At 56.7% G+C, this 26,057-nt stretch overlaps 2 protein-coding genes across 2 annotated transcripts; one reads left to right on the top strand and one right to left on the bottom strand.

Moving 5' to 3' along the window:
* Positions 1-2,169: 2,169 nt before the first annotated feature.
* On the top strand, positions 2,170-16,672 carry PIN1 (peptidylprolyl cis/trans isomerase, NIMA-interacting 1). The gene is made up of 5 exons (XM_080816174.1): positions 2,170-2,251; positions 4,285-4,497; positions 12,610-12,720; positions 13,674-13,779; positions 15,585-16,672. The coding sequence occupies exons 1-5, from the start codon at positions 2,194-2,196 to the stop codon at positions 15,652-15,654; spliced, it is 558 nt and encodes a 185-aa protein (XP_080672300.1). The 5' UTR covers positions 2,170-2,193; the 3' UTR covers positions 15,655-16,672.
* Positions 16,673-17,823: 1,151 nt separating this feature from the next.
* Positions 17,824-22,248, bottom strand: OLFM2 (olfactomedin 2). Its single transcript, XM_080816164.1, has 5 exons — positions 22,104-22,248; positions 20,902-21,048; positions 20,446-20,665; positions 19,996-20,102; positions 17,824-18,958 (listed from the first exon to the last, which is right to left on the bottom strand). The coding sequence occupies exons 1-5, from the start codon at positions 22,110-22,112 to the stop codon at positions 18,281-18,283; spliced, it is 1,161 nt and encodes a 386-aa protein (XP_080672290.1). The 5' UTR covers positions 22,113-22,248; the 3' UTR covers positions 17,824-18,280.
* Positions 22,249-26,057: the final 3,809 nt, after the last annotated feature.

The raw sequence follows: 26,057 nt of genomic DNA, 5'->3' as shown, positions 1-26,057 counted from the left end.
TTATGCTTTTTTAACGCATTGATATCTTTCTATAAGAGATCTAATTCTTTTCAATTAATTTTTGTTGGTTTTTTTGTTTTGTTTTGCTATGCTTTCATACATACTATAATTGCAACATTATACTGTGACTAGCTTTTCTTTTAACCTATCAAACACATATTCCTGATATGGGCCAGACACTCTTGAGAGCATTCTACAGATTAACTCATTTAATCTTTGCATCAAAGGTATGTATGAGATATATACTCTTTTTTTTTTTTTAAGATTTTATTTATTTGACAGAGAGATCACAAGTAGGCAGAGAAGCAGGCAGAGAGAGAGGAAGGGAAGCAGGCTCCCTGCTGAGCAGAGAGCCCGATGCAGGGCTCTATCCCAGGACCCTGAGATCATGACCTGAGCTGAAGGCAGCGGCTTAACCCACTGAGCCACCCAGGCGCCCCTCCCTTTTTTTTTTTTTTTTTAAGGTTTTATTTATTCGACGCAGAGATACAGAGTACAAGTAGGCAGAGGAGCAGGCAGAGGGAGAGGGAGAAGCAGGTTCTCCGCCGAGCAGGGAGCCGGATGTGGGGCTCGATCCCAGGACCCTGACATCATGAACTGAACCGAAAGCAGCCGTTTAACCGACTGAGCCACCCAGACGCCCCAAGATTTTATTTCTTTATTTGACAGAGCACAAGTAGGCAGAGAGAGAGGGGAAAGCAGGCTCCCTGCTGAGCAGAGCCCCACGCGGGGCCGATCCCAGGACCCTAAGATCATGACCTGAGCAGAAGGCAGAGGCTTAACCCACTGAGCCACCAAGGCGCCAAGATATATATTCTTTTTTTTTTTTTTAAGATTTTATTTATTTATTTATTTGTCAGAGAGAGAGAGAGAGCACAAGCAGGCAAAGTGGCAGGGAGAAGAGCAGGCTCCCCACTGAGCAAGGAGCCCCATGCAGGACTCGATCCCAGGACCCTGGGATCATGACCCGAGCTGAAGGCAGCGGCTTAACCCACTGAGCCACCCAGGTGTCCCCAAGATATATATTCTTGTCCTCATTTGCAGAGGGAGAAGTGAAGCACAGAGTAAGTAATTTGTTCAAGGTCATAGCAAATGGAGGGCCAGGCTTTGAATCCAACAATCTGGCTCCTGAATGCTCTTAACCTACTACATCGTGTCTCAGATTTCTTGTAGACGTGTTTCCCTGTGTTTCATATGACTGCGCCTCATTCTTTTTAATGGCTGGTCACATAGGGTCTTGTTACAGATGAATTATCATTGAACTCTTCCCTGTTGGTGTCTTTGCCTCTCCTATCTCCAGCCTGTCCCCAGGCACCTTCTCAGTGTCCCACAGGTGCTGCACACTCAATCATAAATCGATTCAAACAGCTCATCCTCCTCCTGTCGGCGCGTCCTACTGTGTCCCCAGCTAAGTGGCCATGCCAACACCCACCAGTCACCCAGGACGGAGGCAGGAGCCAGACTGAGAGGGAATAAGTTAGGTAAAGTAGGTTCCAAAGGAAGTAGAAGATGTTTGGGTCAGTGGCATAGAGAAAGGGCTAGTCTTGCAAAAGAAAAAAAAAAAAAAAGGTGGGGGTATAGCTTTGGACATCTGGAGGAAACAGGTGGGAAGAGGGAGGATGGAGGAGCCAAATTTAGGCTTCTGGGTTCTTGGCTGCTCATCACCAAGGCAACCACGTTGCTACGGCAACAGCTAAGGCAGCACCGCCTCTTTCAAGTACCTCGTGGGCTGCCGTCACCTCCAAACCACCCAGACACTTCCGCATGGGGGTGCGGGCCGCTGGGAACGGTTTAAGAAGGCGGGAATTACTGCCGCAGTAGCCAATCGGATGGGGCCTGCGGCGAAGGACGCAAAGAAGGGGTCCGGACTTCTTTGAAGCTCGCCAAAGGATGTCGAGAAGGACGGGCTCCAGACCCTTCCCTACCAGTTAGGGGCCGAGTGAGGAAGGAGGCGGGATCCGGGTGAGGCCGTACGGGGGCGGACCCCAGGTAAACTGCGGGGAGGACCCGCCCAGTCTCGCTGTTACCCAATAGAAAGCCTGAAAGCCTCTCCGGACTGTTTGGGTGCCCAATGAGCATCGTCGCCAGGCCCCGGCGCAAGGCGTACCGAGCCAATCAGCGGCGGTGGTGGGCGGGCGCGGGCGGCATAGGCGGTGCGGTGGAGGCGGAGCGGGCGCTGCGGCAGGAGGGAAGATGGCGGACGAGGAGAAGCTGCCGCCCGGCTGGGAGAAGCGCATGAGCCGCAGCTCAGGTGCCGCGGGGGTCGGGGCTGGGGCGGGGCCGCGCGGGCCCGCGGAAGCAGGGCTCGAGCTCGCCCCTCGGGCGCGGCGCCGCCGCCCGATTCCCGTGGGGTTTTGGCTCCTCAGCGTCTTCCCAGGGTAACGGCCCGGGCCCGTCCCGTGGGGGCTGCGAACCTCAGGAGCGGGGATGCCGGAGGAAACTGAGGCAAGGGGCGGGGCCGGAGAGACCCAGCGCGCTGCCGGTGGCGGTGGGAGGGCGGTGAAGGGCCGGTGATCCCGCTGCACTCCCCCGGGTGATGGCTCTGGCCCTGCGGATCTGGCTGACACCTTCTGGCCTGATGCACCTGACGTCCCCGGGGAACGTCTCTGCACTCCGCTGGGCCCGGGGGGCACCCCCGGGGAAAGAACTCAACCCCATGCTCAGGGCGTGGCCCCCAGGGTGTTACCCTGCCTCGGGCCCACAGCCTACTCTTGCTAACCCGCCTGCCATCCCCACCCCGTCTCGTGCTGAGTTGGCCGTATCTGGCCCGGTGGTCTTCTGCCTGAGGATGGACTCTGTGCTGGAACCCCGATTTAAGGCTTATCCTCAATAATAATATCAGTAATAGGGCATGTTCATCTCACCGCCCAGCATTGTGCCAAGTGTGTTTTAAGTGTGTTCTCTCTTAATGACCACGACTCTGGGAGGTAGGTAGTTACTACCCCCATTTTGCAGGTGGGGAGACTGAGGTCGGAAAACTTAAGGAACTCACCCAAGGTCATTCATTCCAGGGGCGGGGGCTGGATTAGAAGTCTGGCTGCAGAGCCCCCTGCCCTTTGTCACTGCAGACTAGTGAGGAGGGCCCAGCATGTCACCGCACTGCCTCCATAACCCATAAAAATCACAGTCACAGTGATTTCTGTTAATTGAGTGCCAGGCCCTCTGGTGAGCACTTCCCGGATAACATCACTATTCACCACTTTAACGCTGGGAAGTTATGTCCTTAATTCTGTCACTTCACCCCCACTTTTCCGATGAGAAAACCAGGGTTCCGGGAGGTAGAGGCTATTGCTAAGGTTTTAAGGTCAGTCCCTGGCTCAGCTCTCCCCCAGCGTGCTCTAGCTCTGCTCTGTGGCCGCAGTCTGCAGCATGAATCTCATGCCCGGTTCTGGGCCCCCTCCTGCCATTTCTGCTCGATTCCACCGTAAGTGATTTTCCTCAGCGGTGACAGTCAGCTCTTCACGGTGCTGGGTGCGAGTCATCCATGCAACCCAGGCAAAATCTCAGCCCCTGGAACGATGCCTGGGCTCTGCTGGGTCCTGCTTCAGTCTTCTCGCTTGCAGCCTTCACTCCTTCCTGCTCCTCAGGCCCTGGGTAACGTCCAGCCCCCAGGAGTGCTGGGCCCTGGGTGTGGGTTAAGAACAGAGCTTTTGTGTTTGACAACCTGGCAGTAATTCCTGCCTCCAGCTATGTGTGCCTGGAACAGAGTGTACCCTCAGGAAACATTACCAGAGATATGGAAGGTGAGGCCTCCTTTCTGTCGTCTGTAGAATGGAGACAATAGCTGTCATACTCCTGGGTCCTAGGCACTACCGTTAAGTGTGGTGAGAGCTGTGAGCTCCCTCCATCCTTAGAACGACCCTACAGACAGGGACTGTTATGATCTGCATTTTACGGGTGACAAAATCGAGGCCCAGAAAAGGTAGCTCACACAGTGAGTGACAGAGGTGACAGAGCCAGATTTGAACAGGCAGCCTGGCCACTGGGGAGGTGCTCCACACCACTCCCTGCCTGGCCCCCCACCCAGCTTTCTCTCTCCTGTCACTCTGGGTTATTTTCCTCCTTGAAATCACCAATAACGGAATGATTACATTGTCTTATTTGCTTGTCGGCTGCCTGTCTGTCCCGACACTGAGAATGTTAGCCCCCTAAGGGCCTGTGGCACGTGGTGGACACTAGATGTTGTTGAACGAAGGCATCCCATTGGCCAGCACCTTATCTTGGCCTCGGGGTGGTGTCCTCTGAGCAGGCCCCTGCTGAATCCCTGCCTCCCCCCTTCTCCAGGCCGGGTGTACTACTTCAATCACATCACTAACGCCAGCCAGTGGGAGCGGCCGAGTGGCAACAGCAGCAGTGGCAGCAAAAATGGACAGGGGGAGCCCACCAGGGTCCGCTGCTCACACCTGCTTGTCAAGCACAGCCAGTCACGGCGGCCCTCGTCCTGGCGGCAGGAGAAGATCACCAGGACCAAGGAGGAGGCCCTGGAGCTGATTAATGGTGAGCAGGGCTGGAAAGGTTGGGGGGAAGTTGTGGGTGGGGGGAGCGTAGAAATCACACCCCAGCCAACTCAGCCGTCCGCATTGACTGACACGGAAGTGCCTGAACATGACATAAGTCTGGGCCACGCAGCTGCCTCTCCTATTTTTTTTCTGTCTGGCATCTGAGGGTGAGCCGGGTTAGATGGGGAGGACCCAGCCTTGGGGGCTGGCAGACCTGGGTTCAGGTAGTAGCTATACCCTGTAAGCTCCAGGACCTTGGGGGACTTGTGTAACCTCCTTAAGACTCAGTTTTCACCTCTGTAAAATGGGCATTTTCACGTACCTGCCCTTGAGACCCAGGTGAGAGTGTTTGGTCCCAGTGGCCCTCAGTCCGTGGGAGGTGTTGTTGATGGTAATGTCATCGAGCAGGGTTCTGGGACACATAGGTGGGTGGGTCGGGAGCGAGGTTGGAAAAGTAGCAACGTAGAACTTGCTAGCAGAGTCAGTGAATTACTTCTGCCCTGACAAAGGAGTCTGTTCCTGTCTCTGCTCTGTTTCCTCCAGAGTCTAGAGCAGTGGTGAGTACACAAACCTTTTCTTTAAGAAGGTCAGACAGTAAATATGTTAGATTTTGTAGGCCGTACAGGTCTGCTTTGTAATTGATAGCAGCCTGAGATAATATGTACACAAGCAGGTGTGTCAATAAAACTTTATGAAAACAGCAGCATTTAGTTCATTATGGCCGTCCTTGCAGAGCCCTGGTATAGAGCTGCCTAGCATGGCTGCCACTACCTACATGGGGCTGTTTCTATTTAAATTAATTAAATTAATTAAAACTAAGTCCTGTTAGAGATGGGTTCCTCACACTGTCGTACTTGCAGTGCTCAGTAGCCACATGTGGCAAGCGGCTGTCGTCTTCACGCAGATCTGAAACACTTCCATCCTTACAGGAAGTTCTGTGGGACAAGGCAGGTCTGGATCTCATGTGTGGTGTCCCCATTCAGGCTCTGCCACCACAGACCCCCAGAACTCTCCTGGGCTGCTCTTTTTTTTTTTTTTTTTTAAGATTTTATTTATTTGACAGACAACGATCACAAGTAGGCAGAGAGGCAGGCAGAGAGAGAGAGGAGGAATCAGGCTCCCTGCTGAGCAGAGAGCTGGATGTGAGGCTCGATCCCAAGACCCTGGGATCATGACCTGAGCCGAAGGCAGAGGCTTTAACCCATTGAGCCACCCAGGCGCCCCTCTCCTGGGCTGTTCTTACCCCATCCCATGTGACCCAGTGCCTCACCCCGACCCAGCCAGGCTGAGTGCCCTTCTGGCTCTGCCCAGTCCTGGCTCTGTGACCTTGAGCAAGTTACTTAACATCTCTGAACCTGTCTTTTCACTTGTAAAAGTTGTGGGGTTTTTTGTTTTGTTTTGTTATTGTTTTTTTAATTAAAGATTTTATTTATTTATTTGACAGAGAGCGAGAGAGATCACAAGTAGGCAGAGAGGCAGGCAGAGAGTGGGGGGGGGGGGAAGCAGGCTCCCTGCTGAGCAGAGAGCCCGATGCGGGGCTCGATCCCAGGACCCTGAGATCATGACCCAAGCTGAAGGCAGAGGCTTAACCCACTGAGCCACCCAGGTGCCCCAGAAGTTGTGTTTTGATAATAGGACCTACACCCCATAGGGTAGTTGTGAAGACTCTGACCCAGGGCAGTAAAGCGTGAATAACAGTTCTGGTGTCTAGTAAACGTTCTCTAATTGCTGGCGGTCATGATGATTGCTGTTAGGAGCACAGGCCTGGCAAAGTACACACTCAGTCAGTACTGACTGTTGTCCTGCTGGCCCACTTATCACTTGGTCCAGGATTTGGCCTCCAGGATATTACTTACACCCACCCACCGACACCCCCCCCCCCCCCCCCGCCGTACAATGTCTGGCCCCTGCGAGCCTCACACCTCGCCGTTATAAAGAGGAACAGAGTTCACATACAGAATCTGGAAGGCAGATTAGAGAGCTCACCTCATGAGCTCCGTGAGGACAGGGACCGGCTCTCTTCCCTCCATAGTCCCACCGCTCTACACACAGCCTGGCCTACCATCAGTGCTCACAGCCTTGTTTCAGGAACCAGCAGGAAGCGAGAGGGATTCCTAGCAGAGAAAGTGGCACAAGTAAAGGCCTGGGGCAAATAGCCAGGACTCAGGAAGACTGTGCAGGGGACGCGAGGGGATGAGAGCCTTCAAGTGCACGTCCCAGCAGGGTTAAGGGGACCCCTGAATGAGGTGAAGGGTTTGGGATCTTTCTGGAGACAGCAGGAAGCATGGCCACATATGATGGGGGGGTGGCCCTTGCAGCACTTTGCTCTCAGGAAAGAGCTGTGTGGCCGGAGTGTGAAGGGCCAGGGACGCTGGAAGGCCCAGAGCCCAGGCCGGGTGGGTCTAGCAGTGAGCAATGAGGGGGTTCTGGCTGCCCCAGGGGAAGAGGAGGAAGTGAGTGGGGAAAGCCCAGAGAATCACGGTGACTTGGGTCTTCCCAGCTCAAGTGGTCCCTGTTCTGAGGCTTTGGGACCCACAAGAATGGGCAAAAGGCAAGAGGCATTTGGAGACTGAGTGCTAAGAGGTGCCGCCGCTGCTGGAGGGGACTTGGGAAAAGGCGCGGTCTGGGGAGGGACTCATTAAGTCTGAGGGGTCCAGGGAAGAGCCGTTGGGGAGCGACTGGGAGAGAGTCTAGGTTCAGCAGAGCAGTCAGGCCAGAGATGGAGGCCTTTGGGACAGTCCTGGCAAGAGATGGCCGGAGGCTGAGGCAGGAGGGCACGGGGAGATCTGAGCATGGCTGTCAGGCCACGGGGACTGCCTGGGGCGGGGGGGAGTGCCTCCCCGTCTTCAGGATGGACGGGGTGTGCTCTTGCTGGGCTGATGCTGTGGCAGGTGCCGAGGTCAGCTTAGGTCTTAGAGAATGAGGATCGGGGAGGTGCTCCCAGGGAGCAGCCAGGCGCCGGGGCCTAACCTCAGTCGGTGCAGACTCGGGCATGTTAGCAGCGGCTGGATGCACGGACCATGCAGATGGTCTGGGGAGAGCTGTGCGAGGACATGCAGCTACAGGCAGTGCTGCCCGAGGGGCCAGGGAGGGGTGAGGGGAGCAGATTCCGGAGAGGTCCGGAGGCAGAATCAGGACTGGGTAGCGGGTTAGCTGGGCGGGGCGGGGTGGGGTCACAACTGGTGGGACTCATCCTGGAGTCACACAGATGGAGCCTGTGCCAGCCGTGTGGCCTTGGGCAAGTGTCTGAGAGCCTCGGCTGCATCATCACAGGGGCAGGATGGCCATGAGATCAGGGGCCGGCCAGCGGAGCAGTGGGCTCAGTGCCAGGCTCTTGGTGTCTACATGGGGACCCTGGGCATTCAGGCGTGTGTGGTTGGTGGCCAAGGTCAGGACAGTGCATCTGCTGCTTCCCTGAAAGAGCTCTGGGCAGCTTGGTGGGCTCCACATGTAGACCATCCAGTGACCTTGGCTTTTTTACTCAGTGTCTTGAGGTGGGGCTGGGGCGGGCCCCCTCAGGGGTCATTAGGTGGCCTCAGTGAGACAGCCCAGGCCATGGTGTGTCTCATAACCAGATGCTTGTGTGCTGGGTCAGCAAGCTTGGGGCGTCCAGGCCCGATGTTCTCTTCCATGAAAGAGGATGTTCCCTCTGTCCCGGGCTTGTTCTGGGCAATCAAAAGATCAGGATTGGGGCTCGAATCTCATCAGTACCCATTTAGGTCCAGTTCTCCCCATTGCCCCGAGGGGACAGGCTGCCTGCGGAAAGAGCCAGCGCGTCTGCGTTTTCTGCTGAGGTTCCTTTTCCTCTGCAGCTGCTGGGCTGTGGCCAGGCCCTGTCAGGGATCTGAGGACCAGCTGCCTGTCATTGCCAGTGTCCTTGCCCAAGGAGGCCAGGCTGTGGAGAAGCCTTCTCCACCTGCTCCCCATCCCTCCACCCGCATGTGCTCAGGGTCTGAGGGTCCCAGGGAGGCCCCAGGGCAAGGAGCAGCTCCTCAGCACACAACCATGCCCGGGACTTGAGGGTCCCAGGGTGGCAGCAATCCCCTCAGACACACTCATACCCAGGGTGTGAGGGTCAGTGAGCACTTTTGGCCTAGTGTCCCCACCCAAGGTCTGTGAGTTCCTTCCAGACTGCTGGCTTCAGGCTGGGTCTCTGGTCTCTGTGGGCCCCTCCCCCTGGATCTTGGGTGTTCTAGGACAGCAGATCTAATCCTGTCACCTTTTTCTCTGTCTAGGCTCCTTCCCTAGTCTGTCACTAAATCTTTCTAGGGGTGCTTGGGTGACCCAGTTGGTTAAGCACCCAACTCTTGATTTCAGTTCAGGTCATGATCTCAGGGTTGTGAGATTGAGCCCCACATTGGGCTCTGCCCTGGGCATGGAGCCTGCTTAGGATTCTCTCTCCCTCTCCCTCTGCGCCTCCGTTCCTTTAAAAAAAAAAGAGTCAGAGACCACCCCCTTTGTTTACTCACTTTCCCCTAAATAATTGTGGTGCATTAGCTCAGGGTTCTATACAGAATACCACGGGCTGGGTGTCTATTTGCCATAGTTCTGCGGCTGGAAGTCTGAGATGAGGGTTCTAGTGAAGACGCTCTTTCTGGCTTGTGGACCGCTGCCTTCTCGCTGTGTGCTCGTTGGCCTTTCCTTGGTGTGTACACATGGGGAATGAGACACGGAGCTCTCTCGGATCTCTTCTTGTAAAGACACTAATCCTGTGGGATCAGGGGCCTCCCTTATGACCTCATTTAACCCTGATCACTTGTGTGAAGGCCTGTCTCCAAAAACAGGCACATTGGGGATTGAGGCTTCGAAGTATGAATTTGGGGGGACACAGTTCAGTCCATAACGTAGGGACGGACAGCTGATAACTCTCAGGAGCTTGCTCTGTGCCAGCAGGAACTACCCTTCCTGGGACCCTTCCAAGGTGGGAGCTGCTACCTTTAGCCCATTTTACAGGCCAGGCAAGTAAGCCTCCGAGAGGCAGTCAGCCACCAGGGTCACAGGGCTCAGGAGGGTTAGAGCTGAGGTCTGAATGTGGCAGCGGGGTCTGGAGTTTGCCCTCCTCGGCCTCAGAGATGCACTGAGCAGGCCGGCCTGTGATCTGACCACAGGTGCCCTTTTGTCATTCAGCCAGTTTCAGGGTCTCCTGAGCTCCCCGAAGCAGGTGGGAGTTCCCTGCTTCAGACTGGGAGCTCCTTGAGAGGCCGCCCCCGGGTCTGCCTCTCTCATCCGGAGCCCCATTGGATGGGTGCTGTCTTGGTGAGGGGAGCAGGCAGGCCAGGGTGTTGTGGGGGCGGAGTGTCTGGTGGGTGCTTCCCTTTTCTCCCCCTCTTGAGCCTTCTGATCTGAGGTGCACCGAGGAAAAGCATGAGGTTCCAGCGTTCCTGCCTAAAGAGCGGAGGGGTGGATCCCTCTCCCTCCTTCCCCGTGCCCTGTTTCTGTCTCATTTATTGATGGATTCCTTCGGCATTAGCGAGCACCTGTGCTGTGCATGGAGCTGGGTGCTGGGAACACAGCCATGAACAAGGCCAGCCGGCCCTGCCCTCCCAGCGCGCGGCGGGTGACAGACACACAGATGGGACACGGGCAAATGCAGGGAGGCACCTCCCACAGCAAAGTCTGGGGAAAGGCTCCGGGGTGAGGCCAGAGGACAACATGTGAGCTTCCTGCGGGAAGAGACCATTAAGCAGTGGCCTCAAGGTGGTGGGAGCAGGGTGGGACTGGGAGAGACGTCCCCAGGGGATGGGGTAATCCTGAGCCAAGGGGATGCACAGGGGTCTGAAAGTCCCCTCGCATCTTGGCTTGTGGCCAGACTGCTGAAAATCAGCTTCTAGGAAGGAGAGATCAGAAAGGAGTGGGGTGTTTTGTTTTTAATCACTTGAGGCTCCTAGCCAAGCAGAAAGTTTCCCGAGAGTTGGCTGGTCAGAGGAAGATTGGGGTGCTGTGAACAATGGCGGGCAAAAGCTTGGCTTTTATTTGATTTTTAGGCTGATATCTGTGCACGTTGGCCAGGCTATCTAGTCTCAGGGATCCCTGCTGCCCCTCGGTCCCAGCTCCTGGAGCCTGGCCTGGTGGTGTGGGGGCAGGGCTCGGGGCGGGGCCTGGCACCGCTGGTGCTGGGCATGTGTGGACAGGGACGGTGGACCCGGACCGAGGGGAACCCTATGTGCTCAGGACTCTCCAGCCCGAGAATCGAGGTCCAGACAGAAGGGAGAGGAGGAAGAATCTCGAGGCTTCCCAGGTGAGGCGGAGAGACGGCCAGAAGTCCAAGGAGCAGAGATGGGGGGGTGTCTTAATGACGTCCGCCTCGGGGTGGATCACGGGTGGGTGCAGCTGGCACAGGGGGGCCGCCAAGCAGCCCCAGCGGGGCATGACAGGCAGACACCACCACTGCCCACAGAGGGCGGGGCTTGTGTCGCGCTGGTGAGCCTCTCTGGCCAAGCAGCCTATCACACTGATGACCAGACCAGACTGAGCCCTACAGGCAAGGGGGCCCCGGGACATCACACAGACACAGGGGGAACCTTCCCACTGAGATGCACAGCCCTCATGGAAGGGAGAACTGTGACAGCAAGTGACATCTGTCAAGGACTCCGTGCCAGGCGCTGTGCTGCGTGTCCCTGTGGCCTGCTGGCAAGTGACTAATGGTTCAGAGGCAAAGGGATGGTCAGGACAGGACAGGAGTGATGGGAACCTGGGGGACGGGGGGGGGACGGGGCCAGCCACGGAAGCAACCAAGCAGATCAGACACCAGGACGCTGGTCGCTGCCGTGTCGTGCATGGTTGTCATCGTGGTTTGCTGTTTCGATTGTGGTCCTCGCAAGGTTCACGCTAGCTCAGCGTTCGGCAGATGACCCGACTGGGTGTCTGGGCCTCAGAGCACCAGGTGGATTAGCCAGCAGTGTCCCCATGGTGCTCAGACAGGAGCAGTGGACGGAAGTGTCGCGGAGGTGTTGAGAAGCCCACCGGCAGCTGTGACAGGAAGAGCCTCATGTTCAGTGTGGCTGGGTGGGTGTGCAGAATGTTCCCGGGAAAGTAGCTGCCTGGGAAGCCATGCGGGACCAGCTCAGGGTGAGGGGGGCCATTCTGGTGGTCGGGAACTGGGTGTCCTGGGAGCCCACCCAGTGGCTGCACCGGTGGTCACAGGGACAAGACCAGTGAGAATGGTATTCGTGTGCTGGGCTGCTGGTTGGAGCAGGACAGGGAGTACTTAGGGGAGGAAAGGATGGGTTCTGGCTCCAAGGGCTCCTGCCTGAACTCCAGAGCGAGCGGGGTCTCTTCTCCACCAGGCACACACAGTCCTCCGCGCTTTGCTCCCCACGTGCCACCCCTGACCTCCCCCGCCCCCCAGGGAGAATCGGTCCCCAGCAGGGCAGTTTGTGCCACACAGAGGGTGAAGCCAGTGTGATGCCAACAGAGCCTTTTTGGGCAGCTGGGAGAAGAACTGTGTCAGCTGCCTCTGGGGCCACGGCCCATGGGAATGACAGGTGTCGTACGTAGGCCGCCTTGTGGTCTCTTCACGATACCCCAGGAAGCAGCCTGGGCCTTCCTCCCGGTTTCGGTAACATTGGACAACTGAGGCCCAGGGGCTGAGAAATCAGCCGACTCCCCTGGCAGAGCTGGCCTGGTGCCCCGGCCTCCCGCCTTTCTCCTAGAAGCCTCTAGAAAATTTCCCCATCACCGCCCTGGGGATCTTGGTGGGGGCCCTGGGTCCCAGCATCCCTCTTCAGTGTCTGCCCTGCCTTCTGCTCTCCTCCCCTGCAGGGCCTGGAAATAGATTTTTTCCCCCAAAATATGTGTCGGGGGGTGGGAAGAGGTCGTGCCATGTTCATGTTATGTTGGCGGGGGGCGGCAGGGGTGACAAAGGGAGCGGGGCTGGAGGAATGGGTGTGAGACCAGCACTGAGGCCACTGCAGGGTCAGGTGTACACGCATGTCGGGGGGGGCAGCATTTGTGGACGTGTGTGAGGCGAGTGTTCGCATGTGTGCAGAGTAGGGCAGGGTTGCGTGGCTTCCTTCCAAGTGAAGAGCCTCCACCTGGAGCCCTGCACCCCGTCCTGCCTGCCTTTGATGCCAGGTCTCCCCGTATGTCCCCGTGTCATGTGTGTCCACAGGCTACATCCAGAAGATCAAGTCGGGAGAGGAAGACTTTGAATCTCTGGCCTCACAGTTCAGCGACTGCAGCTCGGCCAAGGCCAGGGGAGACCTGGGTGCCTTCAGCAGAGGTGCGCGAGGAGCGGGCCCTACCTAGCCCTAGTGGAGCCTCTGTCCCGTCAGTGGGGGGTCCCCCAGCCAGGGGGAGGTTGGGAGGGACAGCCCTGGCTACACAGGCGTTCAGGGTCCACTAGGTGGCAGCACAGTCCTGCAAGCTTCAGAGGGACTTGCCCTGCTTTGGGGTGGGGGGGGGTGGTGGCGGCGAGGGGAAGGGGAGTGCTGCAGAGGCTTCTGCCTGGTGTCCTTCCCTCCTGCGGTGGGGAGTGGGTCTGGGGCTCTCTCTGTGCAGTTGTTCCCGGCACAGATCCAGCAAAGTAGGTACTGGCTGCTATTTGCCCCTCCTCTGGTTGAGGGGTATAAGGCTGGGTCCCCTGAGAGCACTGGGGCCTGTCCCTAGGAATGCCCCTCCCAGCACCCCCCTCAGGAGTGGGGAAAGCAGTGGGGAGGAGAGGAGAGTTCAGATCAGCAGCCCTGAGTTTAGGCCTCTCTGGCTCGGTCAATGGGAAGGGAGGAGCAGGAGCGGATCAGGCCACCTCCTCCTCCTTTCCCTCCTCCGCCGCCTCCATCCTAGGGTCTGCAGAGCATCAGGGAGGGGCCCAGGATGGGGTGAGGAGTGTGGCGAGAGCTGGCAAAGGGCTGTCAGCTGCCTGCCCGCCCCAGGAGGCAGGCGGGACGGATGATGTGGCAGGGGCTGGCACCGGGAGCCTTGGGAGGCGAGTTCATCACCGAAATGTGCCTCCCGAGTGCGCAGCGGCGGCAGCCGCTCTGCCTGCCATCCCTCATGCTGTCCCTGGGCTTCCTGGGGCCGCCTTAATGGCTCTGCCGCCCCACTGACAGGGCCATAAACCGCATGACAAATGAGCGTGGGGCTCAGCGCAGGTGGGAGCCCTATCTGCCCGCCCCACCCAGGCTTGGCCTGTGGCCGAGCCTCGACCCCCACACGCCACCCCTGCCGCTTCTCCAGGTCAGATGCAGAAGCCATTTGAAGATGCCTCCTTTGCGCTGCGGACGGGGGAGATGAGCGGCCCCGTGTTCACGGATTCCGGCATCCATATCATCCTACGCACGGAGTGAGGGCTGTGGGTGGCTTAGGCCTGGCCTGCAGGGGCGGGGGGGGCGGGACCGGGGGGAGCTGGGCCCACAGACTCTGCTCCCTGCTGTCAGCTGGCCAGCGGGTGCCCCTCCCTGCTGACGTCACAGTATTTATTGTTCCCAAAATGGCTGAGGGGAGCGCTTTGCCCTTGGGGGTTCCCCTCTGCCCCCAGCTGGGGCTGTCCCTGCCAGACTCCTCTCCCCTTTAGGAATTGACTTCAGAAGGGCAGGTGGGTGGGGAGGCTCCGGACTGAAGGGGTGGGGATGACCTGTCCCAAAGAGAAGGCCTCGTCAGCTGAGCTGCCCCCTGTGTCCCTCCTCGCCACCCAGGTCCAGGACGGGGGCAGGACGGCCTTGTTTCTGGTTATGCTATATTCCTCTGTTCAGCTGCAAAAAGCAAATGCTCCACGTGGGGCCCAGGCTGCCCACCACCTCGGGGCCCTCACTGGGGGGCAGTGCAGCCCCCTCTGCACCCTCGATTAAACTTGGAACCACTACTGTGCTGTCCTGTGTCTCGTTGCTGCCCTGCTGAAGTGAGGGGGGAGCCGTCAGGAGCCATCATCTTCCACTGTCCCTAGCGTCCACGTATCCAGGCTGCATTTTGTCCCTGAGACGCCTCCCTTCACCCTGGGCCCGGGGTTGTGGAGGTGGGGGGGTCCCAGCAGGGAAGTGGGGTGCCAGTGTCTGTGGTCCTCAAACTTGGGTGTTTAAGAATGTTCTAGAATGCAGGGGCAGTGCCCTGACCTCACCTCACATCTCTGGATTCAGCGGGTCAGAGTGGAGCTGGGGATCTGCAGGGGATCCTTGGCGAGACAGACCACAGCCCCCCGGCCCTGGGTGTCCTCTGCGCGCGCACACACACACCCACGAGCCACTCCCGGCTAGAACAAATGACACCCAGCACCCTGAGGCCTGCTTTCCTGTTACCATAAATGTTTCTGGCAGGTTGTTCCTGGATCCTGCCTCCTTCTCAGGTGCTGTTACCTTAGCAACAGGGGACCAGCCAGGAAGGGAGGGGGGCTACTCCCGGGTGGCCTGTGGGTGTGTCCCACCTGCTTTCTGTCACCTCCTCACAGCTACCTCTGTGCCCGGGCCTGGGGCAGGGCCCCAGTTCAATCAAGAGGTTTATGGGCTTAGCCCAGTCGGCACCCCCCCACCCCCCCGCCTCATTTAATGGGAACCAGCCCAGATTGGGGGCGGGGGCACGCAGGCCAGCAGGGCTTGGGACCTGAACAAAAGAAGCCCTACCCAGCCCCACCCCAAGGGAGGCCTCTCGGGCTGTCTCGTAACAGTCACCTGGGCCAGCTCCCATCTGGCTGGTTTCTAGAGCAATCGCTGTCTGCTTGCTGCCTGCCAGAGTGTATGTCATTAGGAAGGTTTAATGGGCTGCTTCTCCACTCTGGCAGGCTGGAGGGGGAGCTGCGGGCCGACTGCACCTCCAGGCAGCATCCCCCATCACCTGTGGGGGCCAGCAGCCGGCAGCAGCACTCCCGTTTGCACCAACAATTCTGTGGGGTCGGGGAGTGATCACACTCCTCCTGACCCCTGGAGCCTCTGGGATGGAGCAGAAACGAAGGGGGTGGACAGGGGGACTGAGACGCTGCTGGGGAGCGTTGTATGTTTTCCTGTGTGAGGCTGGCAGGGAAATGGTCTTCGTGGCATTCTCTGTCAGTTTGGGCATCCAGGCGTGTGTGTGTGTGTGTCTGTGTGTGTGCGCATGTGCGCACACATCTGCACCTGCACCCAAGCATGCCTGTGGCCATGTGACTCTCGTTATCCCTAGGTGTGTGTCCTGTGTGACACTAGGGAGTCCCCGTGACCACCTCCATCCACGGACCTCCTCCTTTGTCTAGCTGTGCAGCCGCCGAACCCAAACACGAAAGAACGCCACTGGTCGGTAGACGTGCCCCCGCGTGCACTCAGCGTAAGCGTGACTCATGGTTAAGTAGCTGCGGCTTCCCTCACCTGCTCCACACCCCGCCCCCCACCTGCCTCCCTCCTGGAGGTGGAGTCGTAAATCCCAGGCCTTCTGGATGGTGACAGCGGTGCAGTCTTCCCTCCTGTCCCCTTGGTCTGGCATTCCCCAGCCCAAAATGCCCCGGGCGTGGGGACCGTTTCCAACGTTCTGCCAAGGGCACCAGCTCAGGCTTCTGCGGCCACGCGGCGTTGCTGAGATGGGTCACCTCCACTTGGGGTAACCCAGGCACTGCCATGGGATGGGCTATGACACTTCCCCCACTGTAGCCGGGCACACGTCCATGAGGGAGCCCGTCAGGGGCGGCAGCCGGCAGCCTAAGGGGCACAGAGATCCTGACCTGGGTCGGGGATGGACAGTTACTCCTCCGGCCCATCCCTGGTTGGAAGGAAAGCCACAAACACAAAAGCCTAAGGGGCACAGGGCCTGCCTGTGTGTGTGAGAGAGGGAGAGGGCGGTTCTGATGCCAAGCGCTTGGCATCTGCTGGGGGACCGGCGTGCGGAGGTGACACGGACACCCACAGCCAGCCCTGGGTTCTGTGCGCGTCTCCAGGGCTGGGAGTGTTTTGAAAGGACAGAGACAGTGGAACTCAGCAGCCCTTGGTCCCCGACCCTACTTTGGGAGTAGGAGAGACCAGTGAACCACTCTCCACCCGCACCGTGCTCATTTGGGGGATTTGCCTGCAAATAAACACAGATAGGAGGGCTGGGCTGCAGAGGTCCTAAGTGGCCCCCAACTCTGTGCCTTTTTTTTTTTTTTCTCTTAAAGCAGGTACAAAGTGCCTCAATGGGCTTATCTGGGAATCAGTTCTTTTTCAATGTCAAACTTGTTAATTTAAATGGAAATTAATTGCTTTTCTTGAAGATTTCTTTAAAAATTGGTTTTAAATGAGTGCATTAGGCAGTCACATTTATTATTCATTGGTTTCATTTGCAGTATGGCCCCGGTGTCCCGAGTTCCCGGAGATGCCAGCACGGAGCTGAGATGATTTAATCAGAGAAGCCATTAATTAGAGATGGGCGGGGGGATGGTAGCTCCCAGAAGAGCTGGTCTGGCTTCCTCCGTGGTCTCAGTGGGGTGGGATCTAGGCCCCTGGGGCTCTTTACATAATATTCCTCTCCAGACTGAATGGGGGCCATGTGGTGGGGCGAACGGCGGGGGGTGGGGGGCTGGCGGTCAGCACTACCACTCTTGCCCCCAGAGGTGACTCTCCCCACTCTGGCAGTCTCACCTTGGCCACCAGGGTCTGGCTAAAATAAGGCCATTTGTTCTCCCCCTTCTGCACCCCCCCACTCCCCACCGCAGTCACATCACCAAGGCTTCTCCAACCTCCTCCCCACTCCCTCACACTCCTTCCTGCCTCCTGCCTCCCATACTTCCTAGCTTGGCCGGTCCTTCCCCTCCAGGAACTCTGGTCTTCATGTTGGGGCCCATCTCTGCCCAAGCCCCTTTCAGCAAATGGGCTCCAGGCGTGGGGTGAGTGTGGGTTCCGCCGAAGGCCCCCAGTGCCCCCTTCCGGCTGTTTCTACCTTTTTTGTAGTGAACTTAAAACAGAGGCGACTCATTTAAAATGATTTTGAAATTACAAAGCAAAAAGAGAAAAGGAAAAATCCACCACCCTACTCTCTCACACCCAAATTCTTAAAAGCAGCCAAATTGTTTAAACAAAAAATTAAAAAACTCGCCAGATGTTTCAGGGACGTACCAGTGTGATCAATGAGTGAAAAACCAGTGATGGAGAATATTCATTTGAGGCCTGTTTTCCTCGTTGTGATAGAATCCTCGGTTGTTTGGATCAAATTGCCGCCACACAAACTGTTTTCGGACAAAACAACTTGGGCTTGGGTCTCCTCACCTGTCTTCCCGAAGGGCTCGCCCTGCCATGCCGCCCACCTGGCCCCCAGGCTGGGCTTGTCTGCTCAGGTGCCCACAGCCTGCGGCCTGGGACCCAGGGGGCCCAGCTGGGCTGGGTCTCCAGACTCCCACTTAGCCTCCACCTTGCCTCCTCTGCCCCACCGGGACACACAGAGCAACCAAAGCATCAAATGTCAAAGGTCCCGTTTATTCCAGCAACCTGGAAAGAAAGTGTAAATAAAAAAAGAAACATTCATGCACTCAACTCCTTGAAGGGGAGGCGGGGGCTCGGAGGGAGGGCCTTGGGGGATGGGTGGGAAGCAAGGAAGGGGGGGTAGGAGGGAAGAGAGGGAGACAGAGCCACAGACAGGGAAAGAACTGGAGAGTCAGATCCATGAAAAGAAAGGCGGAGGGACATCACTAAAAAGGCGGAAAGAGTGAAGTATCAAAACCAGAGACCAACAAAGGAGAAAAGACGCAGAGAGAATGCACTAGTAGAAATACAAGGGCAGAGAAGGAAAGCCTGGCAAAAAGGGAGGGAGAGGGGAAAAAATGGACGGGAGAGGGGGGAGAGAGAGGGCCCGACAGAGACAGAAAGCTACAGGGACCCCCAGCGCCCCAGCGCGGGCAGCCAGAGCTCCCGCAGCCGCTAGGGATCCCCCGCGGTGCTGATGACGTGGAAGAGGGTGACGTTGTAGAGCACCTGGTGGCCGTTGTTCCAGGTGTAGAGGGCCCGCTCCCGGGGGTTGTAATCCAGCATGGAGATGTGGGAGTACTGGTTGTGGAAGGGCACGTCCGTGTACTCGTAACTGGACGTGTTGGTGAAGTAGGCGAAGTAGACCTTGGCCCCGGCCAGGTGGGAGTTGGTCACGTAGAGCACGCCGCAGATCATGAAGGCCTCCCCGGCGCTGCGCTTCGGGTAGCCGGTGTCCCAGGAGCGCACGACCTCGAGGGTGTGCGGGTCCAGCCGGCTGACCACGATGTTGCCCGCGTTCTGGTTGGTGGTGTACACGGCCCAGAGCCCGCTCTCGTCCACCATGAAGTCCATGTCCGAGAAGCCACCCCAGGAGTAGGGGAAGGTGTTGTTGTAGCCGGCCCCCGGGAGGCTCCGCTGCACCAGCACGGAGCGAGAGCGGAAATGGTACTTCACCACCACGTTGCTCTGGTACTTGTTGTAGAAGAGGGAGCCGTTGTACACCACGTGGCCGGTGCCCGCCCACGGCTGTGGCAGCAGGTGCTGGATAAAGTTCTGGCCTTTGATGAAGTCCCCCAGGGTGCGGAACTCCAGGACCCGCCGGCCCTTGTAATAGCCATCCATGTACCAGACCTACAAGAGAGCCGCTCGTCGCTGCCCAGCCGCCCCCGGACCCAGCCACGCAAAGGCCCCAGCAACCACACGGACATCACCCGGGGTCATTAGGGATCCACAGTCACTAAGTGGTCATGAGTCAGTCGTGGGATGCCCAATGGCTATTCATGACCGGTCATAGTCCCAGTAATGACATCATTTGATCAGGAAACACCACTGGTCTGAAAACAGACACTTGCTACCCAAGGATCAGGGGAAGTCGCGGTCCCTGGTGACTCGTGGGGCCCAGGAATTCACCACTCATTGGAGATGGGATGGTTAGTGGCCACTGGACAGGGCTGGGCTGACGAGGTCACTTGAATTCAACCCTGTAGCCACAGGATGACCTGGTCTGCCAGCAGCATCTCCTCTCCCATCACCACCTACAGTCGCCATGTCAGTTAGCAGGGGTGAGCGCCCCCATGAGCGCCGATGATCGGGCCAAGCGTTTTAAAAACTTTCATACCAACACAATCATGACCATTTTGAAGGTATGGAGATTGGGGCTCAAAGACACTAAGGAACCTGCCCAAAGTTCTCTAGCTAAGAATCCAGGGGCAGCAGGATGCAAATCCAAGTGTGATTCCCAAACCCAAGCTCTTCACCACTTGGTTGAACCGCCATAATCCCTGGGAGGCCAGTGATCCTAGTGAGACACTGGCTATTGACTACCTCTAGTCTGTGACACTCAGTGACGGCCTAGTGACCGGTATCAGTCACTAGGATAGTCACTGGGCAGTTAGTGGGCGGTTCCTGTGGGTGAGAGGTGATGGGCATTCGTGACCATAGAGACCACTGGAAGTCTGAAGGTCAACAGACTTGGTTATTCTCAGGGCTGGGAGGTCCTCCCTCACCTGGTGGTTGCTAGACAGTAGAGGGGACGGCCAAGGGCCCTGGAGATCCTAGGACACTTCAGGCTATAAGAGAGGCACTGGTGTGGGACTGCCGGGGACCCGTGGACAGCCACAGGTTGTCTCCCCCAGGCTCTGACCCTTGGGGTGGGCACAGTCACTCACCCGGCTATCCGCACTGGGGGCCATCGTGTCGGTCATCCAGGAGCCGAAGCGGGACCCCATGGCCCGAATGGTGATGGGGTTACTGACCCCAGTCAGCTTCCCACAACCTGGGAGGCAGGAACAGGGTAGATAAGGGTAGAGGATGGGAGGAGCCCAAGTGGAACAGGGCAAGGATGATGTGGTATGATCCAACCGGGAAGAGCTGGGACCAGGGTGATGGCGGGATCCAGAAACCTGGTCCCAAGGTGGAGTTAGGTTGCAGGTAAAGGGACTGGGAGTCAAGGGTCAGGACCATTTCCAGTTTGGGGGTCTATTTTAGGCCTTGGGTAGAGAAGTCAAAGGTCAAAGTTTGTAAGTTAGAGGTCAAAACTATGTCCGGCTTTTGGGCCCCCAGGGGGTATTAGGGATGAGCGTGAAGGTCAGGGGTCAAAGTCAAGGGTCAAGGCATACCCAGCTTCTGGGCGCAGGCATGGAGCCGGGCCTCCAGGGCCATCACCCGCTGCTGCAGGTCCTCGTAGCCGTAGGCGCCCATCTCCTCCTGGATGGCTGCAAGGCTGCTGGAGAGGTTCCTCACCTCCTCCCGCAGGCGCACGATGGTGCGCGTGTCCGCCTTGTACTGCTCCAGGACTGAGCTCAAGGGCAACAGCTCCGACATCCTGTCCTTCAGCTCCTGCCCACCAAGAGGGAACCCTCACTGATCCTAACCCCTGACCTTTGACCCAGCCTTTGACCCATAACTTCACCCCCCTATCTCTGATGCACACCTGGCCCTTGACATTTGGTCCACAGTAGACCCTGGAGCCCAGCCTACCCTTGGTCCTTCCCGGACATGATCCCACTCTCAGAACTAACGGACACGGATCCCAATTCTTCCAGTGGCCTCTGACCCGGCCCAGAAGGACCCACCTGGAAGCTCTTGGTTGAGAGGGACCCGTCAGCTGCCCGGAGTCGTGCGTCCAGGCTTCGCATGAGGGTCTCCATACTGCGCACGTACTGGAGGTCGCGGTACGTCCGCAACTCAAGGACCTCCATGGACTGGGAGACGTTCTGGACCTAGGAGCTTGGGAACGTTAGGGAGAGCCAGACCCCCGCCCTCCCCGAGCCCTGAGATGCCACAGAGCAGGCCTGGTGGAGCCGGAGGCCAACACCCAACCAACCTGCTCCCCTCGTCTTACCGGCAACTTCCCGCCCGGGTGGCCACTACCACCTCTCACCTCGCTCCCCATGCTCCCCGGTCTCCCCGCTTGCACCGTTGGCCCCCACCTCCCCCCCAGTCAGTTCTTCCCACAGCAGCCAGAGGGAGCTGTTTAAAAGGAAGACCCTGCGGGCCAGTCCTGCCTCCTCACCATGTTCATCCACGGCGGCCACCAGCCCCTTTCCTCTCATGGACTCTAAGCTCCTTCCCTCCTCAGAGCCTTTCCACCTTCCTCTACCGGGACCGCTGCTCCCCTCTTCTTGCCACGCTGGCTCGCTCATCCTTCCGGCCTCATCTCCAGCGTCACCTGCTCAGAGTGGCCTTCCCCGACCCCCGCCACTTCCAGTAGCCCCTCATCCTTTCTCCCTGGTTATCTTCTTCCCAGCCACAGCTACCACCTGGAACATTCTTACTCATCTGCCTCCTTCAGGTGAGATCCTCACGGGCAGACTCAGGGTCTAGCTTGTCCCCAGCAAAATCCCCAGTGCCCGGCATTGGCCTAAATTAGATGCTCAGTAACTGCTTTTCAGCTATGAATGAACTGAATTCCCTCGCCCTGCATGCTTCTTGGGTTGGAGGGTGAGATGCCTCCCCAAGGAACACAAGACATTTTTCTCAGCAGGTGAGTCTGGTGAGCTGAAGAGCTGAGCAGGGCGTGCGTGGTGAGGCCCGAGATCACACATGGGAGACTCAGATGCTGTCTGTCCTGTCCCCCCACAACCCTCAGCTTCTCCAAAGAAGCCCCGAACAGATATTGACTAAAATATCCACATGGAGGGGAACCGGGTGATCCACCAGCTCTGAACCATCTGCGTGGCTAGATCTGCCCCCCCGCTGGCCTGGATGGGGGCCGAAGGCAGGGTGGGAATTGGGAGATTTTCACAGTCTTCTGGGGCACCTGGAAGGTTCTTACCTTCTCCATCAACTGCCGCAGTTCCCGACTCCGACCATCGCGGGAGCAGGTGCTCTGTGCCGGGATCACGGCCGTGCAGATGCATTTCCCGTCTGGGGCCTGGGCCGAGGTGTACAGCTGCCAGCCTTCCTCTGGGCTTTGGAAGAGGGTCTGCAGGGAAGTCAGGGGTCAGAGAGCAGGAACCCAATGGGAGAGTCACCCTGCCCGTGCTGGGGGAGAAAAAGAACCCAGGGAAATGACAGATGCCCTGAGATGTGCTGGACTGTGTGCTGAATGCCTGATGCGTGTGATCCCAATCCCTCCACAAGGAAACCCATTTTACAGATGATGAGACTGAGGTATAGGCTGTTAAGGAACACGGCAAGGAACTGAGGGTTTCGAGCCCTTCCGCAAGACAGGAATTCATTCTCTCCCGCATGCTCACATACACGCAGCATTGCCTCCATAACTGTCAACAGGGCACAGACCCACTGGTACTGATCCCCAAACCTGGACCTCCCTCTCGGCTTTCCCAGCACACTGTGAAACACGGATTCTGCATACAACTCAGGGGCTGCTAAGTGCAACCCTACTGTTGTTATCTCCCACCCCACCCCTGCTCCTGAGAAGCCCAGGTAAGGTAATGGCCAAAGGGTGACAGAATCCTTATAGGGACTTCTAGGCCCTTGAAAAGAAAGCGTCACGGCAGACGCCTACATTCAACTTCAGGTCAGTTTATGAGGTTGGATAATTCAGGGATCAATCGTGGCTGTTTCCCAAGCCACACTCCTTGGAACACTGGCAATCTTTCCAGGCATGCGCAGTGAGCAAATAAACCCGGGCATTGCTGGGTAAAACAAGTCCCTTTGGTGCAGGACTTATCAGAGCCCTTGAGGGCTAATGTGCATCAGGGAACTCCAAAATTTTCTACACCTACTAGAAAATACAAGTGCCCATTCTATGCCTGGCATAGGGTCTGGGATAGGGCTAGGAAGAGAGGGATGAAGAGAATGTCTGGCCGCTGCCTATGGATGGAGGAGGCAGACATCAAACATGTAACCCCCCCAATACTTCTAGAACTACTCACAGCAGTGAATGCTGCAAAGAAAGTGCAAGGAGTAACACAGAGTCTTCCTCACACTGGGGATTTCAGAGGAGGTACCCCAGAGGAGGGACATTTGAGCTGAACTTGAGGGATGAGTGAGCCAGGAGAAGGGGATAGGGGAAGGGACACTTTTGACAGCACAAATTCAAATCAATATCTGGAGGTATTTAAGAAACATTGTTCAAAAAGCACTGAATAGGGATGCCTGGGTGGCTCAGGGGCTTAAAGCCTCTGCCTTCGGCTCAGGTCACGATCTCAGGGTCCTGGGATCGGCCCCGTATCAGGTTCTCTGCTCAGCGGGGAGCCTGCTTCCCCCTCTCTCTCTGCCTGCCTCTCTGCCTACTTGTGATCTCTGTCTGTCAAATAAATAAATAAAATATTTTTTAAAAAAAAGAAAAGAAAAGAAACATTGTTCAAAAAGCACTGAGTAGGGAGGCCTGGGTGGCTCAGTGGGTTAAGCCTCTGCCTTCGGCTTGGGTCATGATCTCAGGGTCGAGCCCCGCATTGGGCTCTCCACTCAGCGGGGAGGCTGCTTCCTTCTCTCTCTCTCTGCCAGCCTCTCTGTCTACTTGTGATCTCTCTCTCTCTGTGTCAAATAAATTAAAAAAAAAAAAAAGCACTGAGTAATCACTGGATGGAACATGGTGGGCCCCCAGATCAGACCTCCTTGAACTTCCCCAGAACATTCTGGACTTAGTCACAAGTCTCAATCTTTTCATTTTTATCAGAGCATAATGGTCTCCTTTGTTCAGGAAATATTTGGTAAGTTCCTACTGTGTGTCAGGCTCTATTGTGGACACTGAAAACACAGCAGTAAACAAAATGCGCAAACACAAAAGCTCTTCTAGAAGCTTACATTAGACAAAACAGAAATAGACAAGTAAATGCCAAATATTTAAAGGGCGATGAGTGCCACAGAGAAAAGTAATATAGGGAAGTAATGATGGGGGGGTGCTGTGGTTGGGGGTTGCAATTTTAAGGTGGCCTGGGAGGGCCTCCAAGAAAGTGTCATTTGAGTCAAGACCTGAAGGAGGTGAGGGATGAGCCATGCAGATACCTGGGCATGTTCCAAAGAGATAAAAGCAGGTGCAAAGGCCCTGAGGCAGTACCATGCCTGGTATGTTGAGGAAACATGGGGAAGGCTGGCATGGCTGGAGGAGGGAGAAAGGTGGTGGGGCAGAGGGAGGGAACAGGACAGCTTGTTCAGGACCTGTGGGCTATCGGAAGGACTTCGGGTTTTCCTGAGGGAGGTAGGAACCACAGATGCTTCTGAACAAGGAGGGAGGTCACCCGATTCAGGTGCTCACAGGCGCCCCCAGGTGGCTATGGGAGGGACTGGGGAGACTGGGGAGACAGACTGGGGAGCAAGAACAAGACCAAGGCCAATGAGACCACATAGGTCCAGGTGAACAAGATGGGTGGTGGCCGTAGAGGTGGGCAACGGAGGATTCTGGTCCTAACCAGGATGTGTTCCTACATACCTGGGAGAAATTGTAATAAAACCCAAGTGTTTTACAGAGAAACAAAGCCCCACAGTAATTGTTCATTTGGACAGCTGTTAACTGATCGCCCCACAGAAGCTGTTCCCATGAGCTGTAGCAGAGATAAGCCAGGCTGTGAGTTATGAGCAATCCTGGAGATGCCAGCTATTAGACCACCTTTTTTTTCTCTTCCACTCAATAAAGTCTTTTTTTAAAGCTTATTGTAATGTGAGCAACTGATGTAATTGTACAGATGAGCTTGACTCCTCCACTAATTTATAAGGGAAACAAACCATTCATAAACGCCTTCTGAAATTATTGTAATTAGTCATTCTTTGTGCCTTGGGTTCACCCTTTTGAAGTTGGGGAGATTCCCCCTTTTTACCAGTCCACGTCTCCTCCATGGAGCACCCACCTTCCCAGCCTTCCTTGCACACAGGGATGATTCGGGTAGAGCCAACACTCATGGCTCCCCAGGCCTTCAGTGCAGCAGCCCCCCCACCAACTCCCCAGCAGTCCCCAACAGTGCCACATAGGAGTTAGTGATAGATATCAGCTGTCCTCTCACCTCTCCAGTAGGAAGGCTCTGATGGGCATGCTACAGACAGTTCTCCAGGGGACCCCACAGGGACCTGTGCTCCAGGTGCCCATGGTGGCGCCCTGCTCCTTAGCTCGCTCTGCAGGGGGAGTCCTTCACTTCCCCTACCGGTTTCTGGTGGTATCACCTCCTAGGTGGGTACCTGCACTCAACCCCCTCCACTAGCTCTGCTTCTGAGGGAGTCCCACCAAAGACAAGAAGGGGGGACCCAAGAACGCCTTCCGCCTCAATTCCAGGAGAATGAGACTAACTTTGTCTCCTTTCATCACAAATCCGGTTCTTTAAAACAAAACAAAACAAAGAAGTTGGCGCCTAAGAACCCCCATTCGTGTTCCCTTGGCTCTGATCTCCAAGCAATTTGGACAGAACCCCCTCCCCCCACCTCAAGATTCTCATTTGTGCAGAGACAATGCAGCCCAGTTCAATATAATTAACATCTCCTTTCTACAATTCCTAGTGTGTCCTTTGAAGCAAACAAGCCATTTTCTCTCAACATACGAAATATTGAATTGTAAAAGAGAACCAAGATTTAAGTGGCAAGGAGAGAAGGCCTCCACGGCTTTCCTAAAATAATTGTCTGCGTTGGACGCACCTCGCTGAAGTGTTCTCTGCAGCAGTGTAATTAAATGCCTGGGGCTTGGCTGCCAAATCTGAGCACAGCAGAGATCCCCGAGTTTCGCCTGGCAGGTTCAAGTTCAAATCCACAGTCAAGTTCACGTCCCCGGGAACCACTGGAAATGTCCTGAAAGGCTCCCTGTTGGAGAGTGCAAATGCCAGCTCTCTAACTGGGT

This window comes from Martes martes (genome assembly GCF_963455335.1).
Source record: "Martes martes genome assembly, chromosome: 1".
NCBI classification, from domain to species: domain Eukaryota; kingdom Metazoa; phylum Chordata; class Mammalia; order Carnivora; family Mustelidae; genus Martes; species Martes martes.
The sequence above is the reverse complement of the archived record's forward strand: the minus strand, read 5'-3'. Positions and strand labels throughout refer to the sequence as shown.

What these genes read in the sequence shown, in the direction of transcription:
- PIN1 (XM_080816174.1), top strand. Translation starts at nt 2,194, where the DNA reads ATGGCGGACGAGGAGAAGCTGCCGCCCGGCTGGGAGAAGCGCATGAGC. An exon ending in GGCCCTGGAGCTGATTAATG is followed by an intron (nt 4,498 to 12,609) that starts GTGAGCAGGGCT and finishes GTGTGTCCACAG; the next exon opens with GCTACATCCAGAAGATCAAG. An exon ending in CATATCATCCTACGCACGGA is followed by an intron (nt 13,780 to 15,584) that starts GTGAGGGCTGTG and finishes CGTTATCCCTAG; the next exon opens with GTGTGTGTCCTGTGTGACAC.
- OLFM2 (XM_080816164.1), bottom strand. An exon ending in TCTCAACCAAGAGCTTCCAG is followed by an intron (nt 20,666 to 20,901) that starts GTGGGTCCTTCT and finishes CTTGGTGGGCAG; the next exon opens with GAGCTGAAGGACAGGATGTC. An exon ending in TGCCTGCGCCCAGAAGCTGG is followed by an intron (nt 20,103 to 20,445) that starts GTATGCCTTGAC and finishes CCTGCCTCCCAG; the next exon opens with GTTGTGGGAAGCTGACTGGG.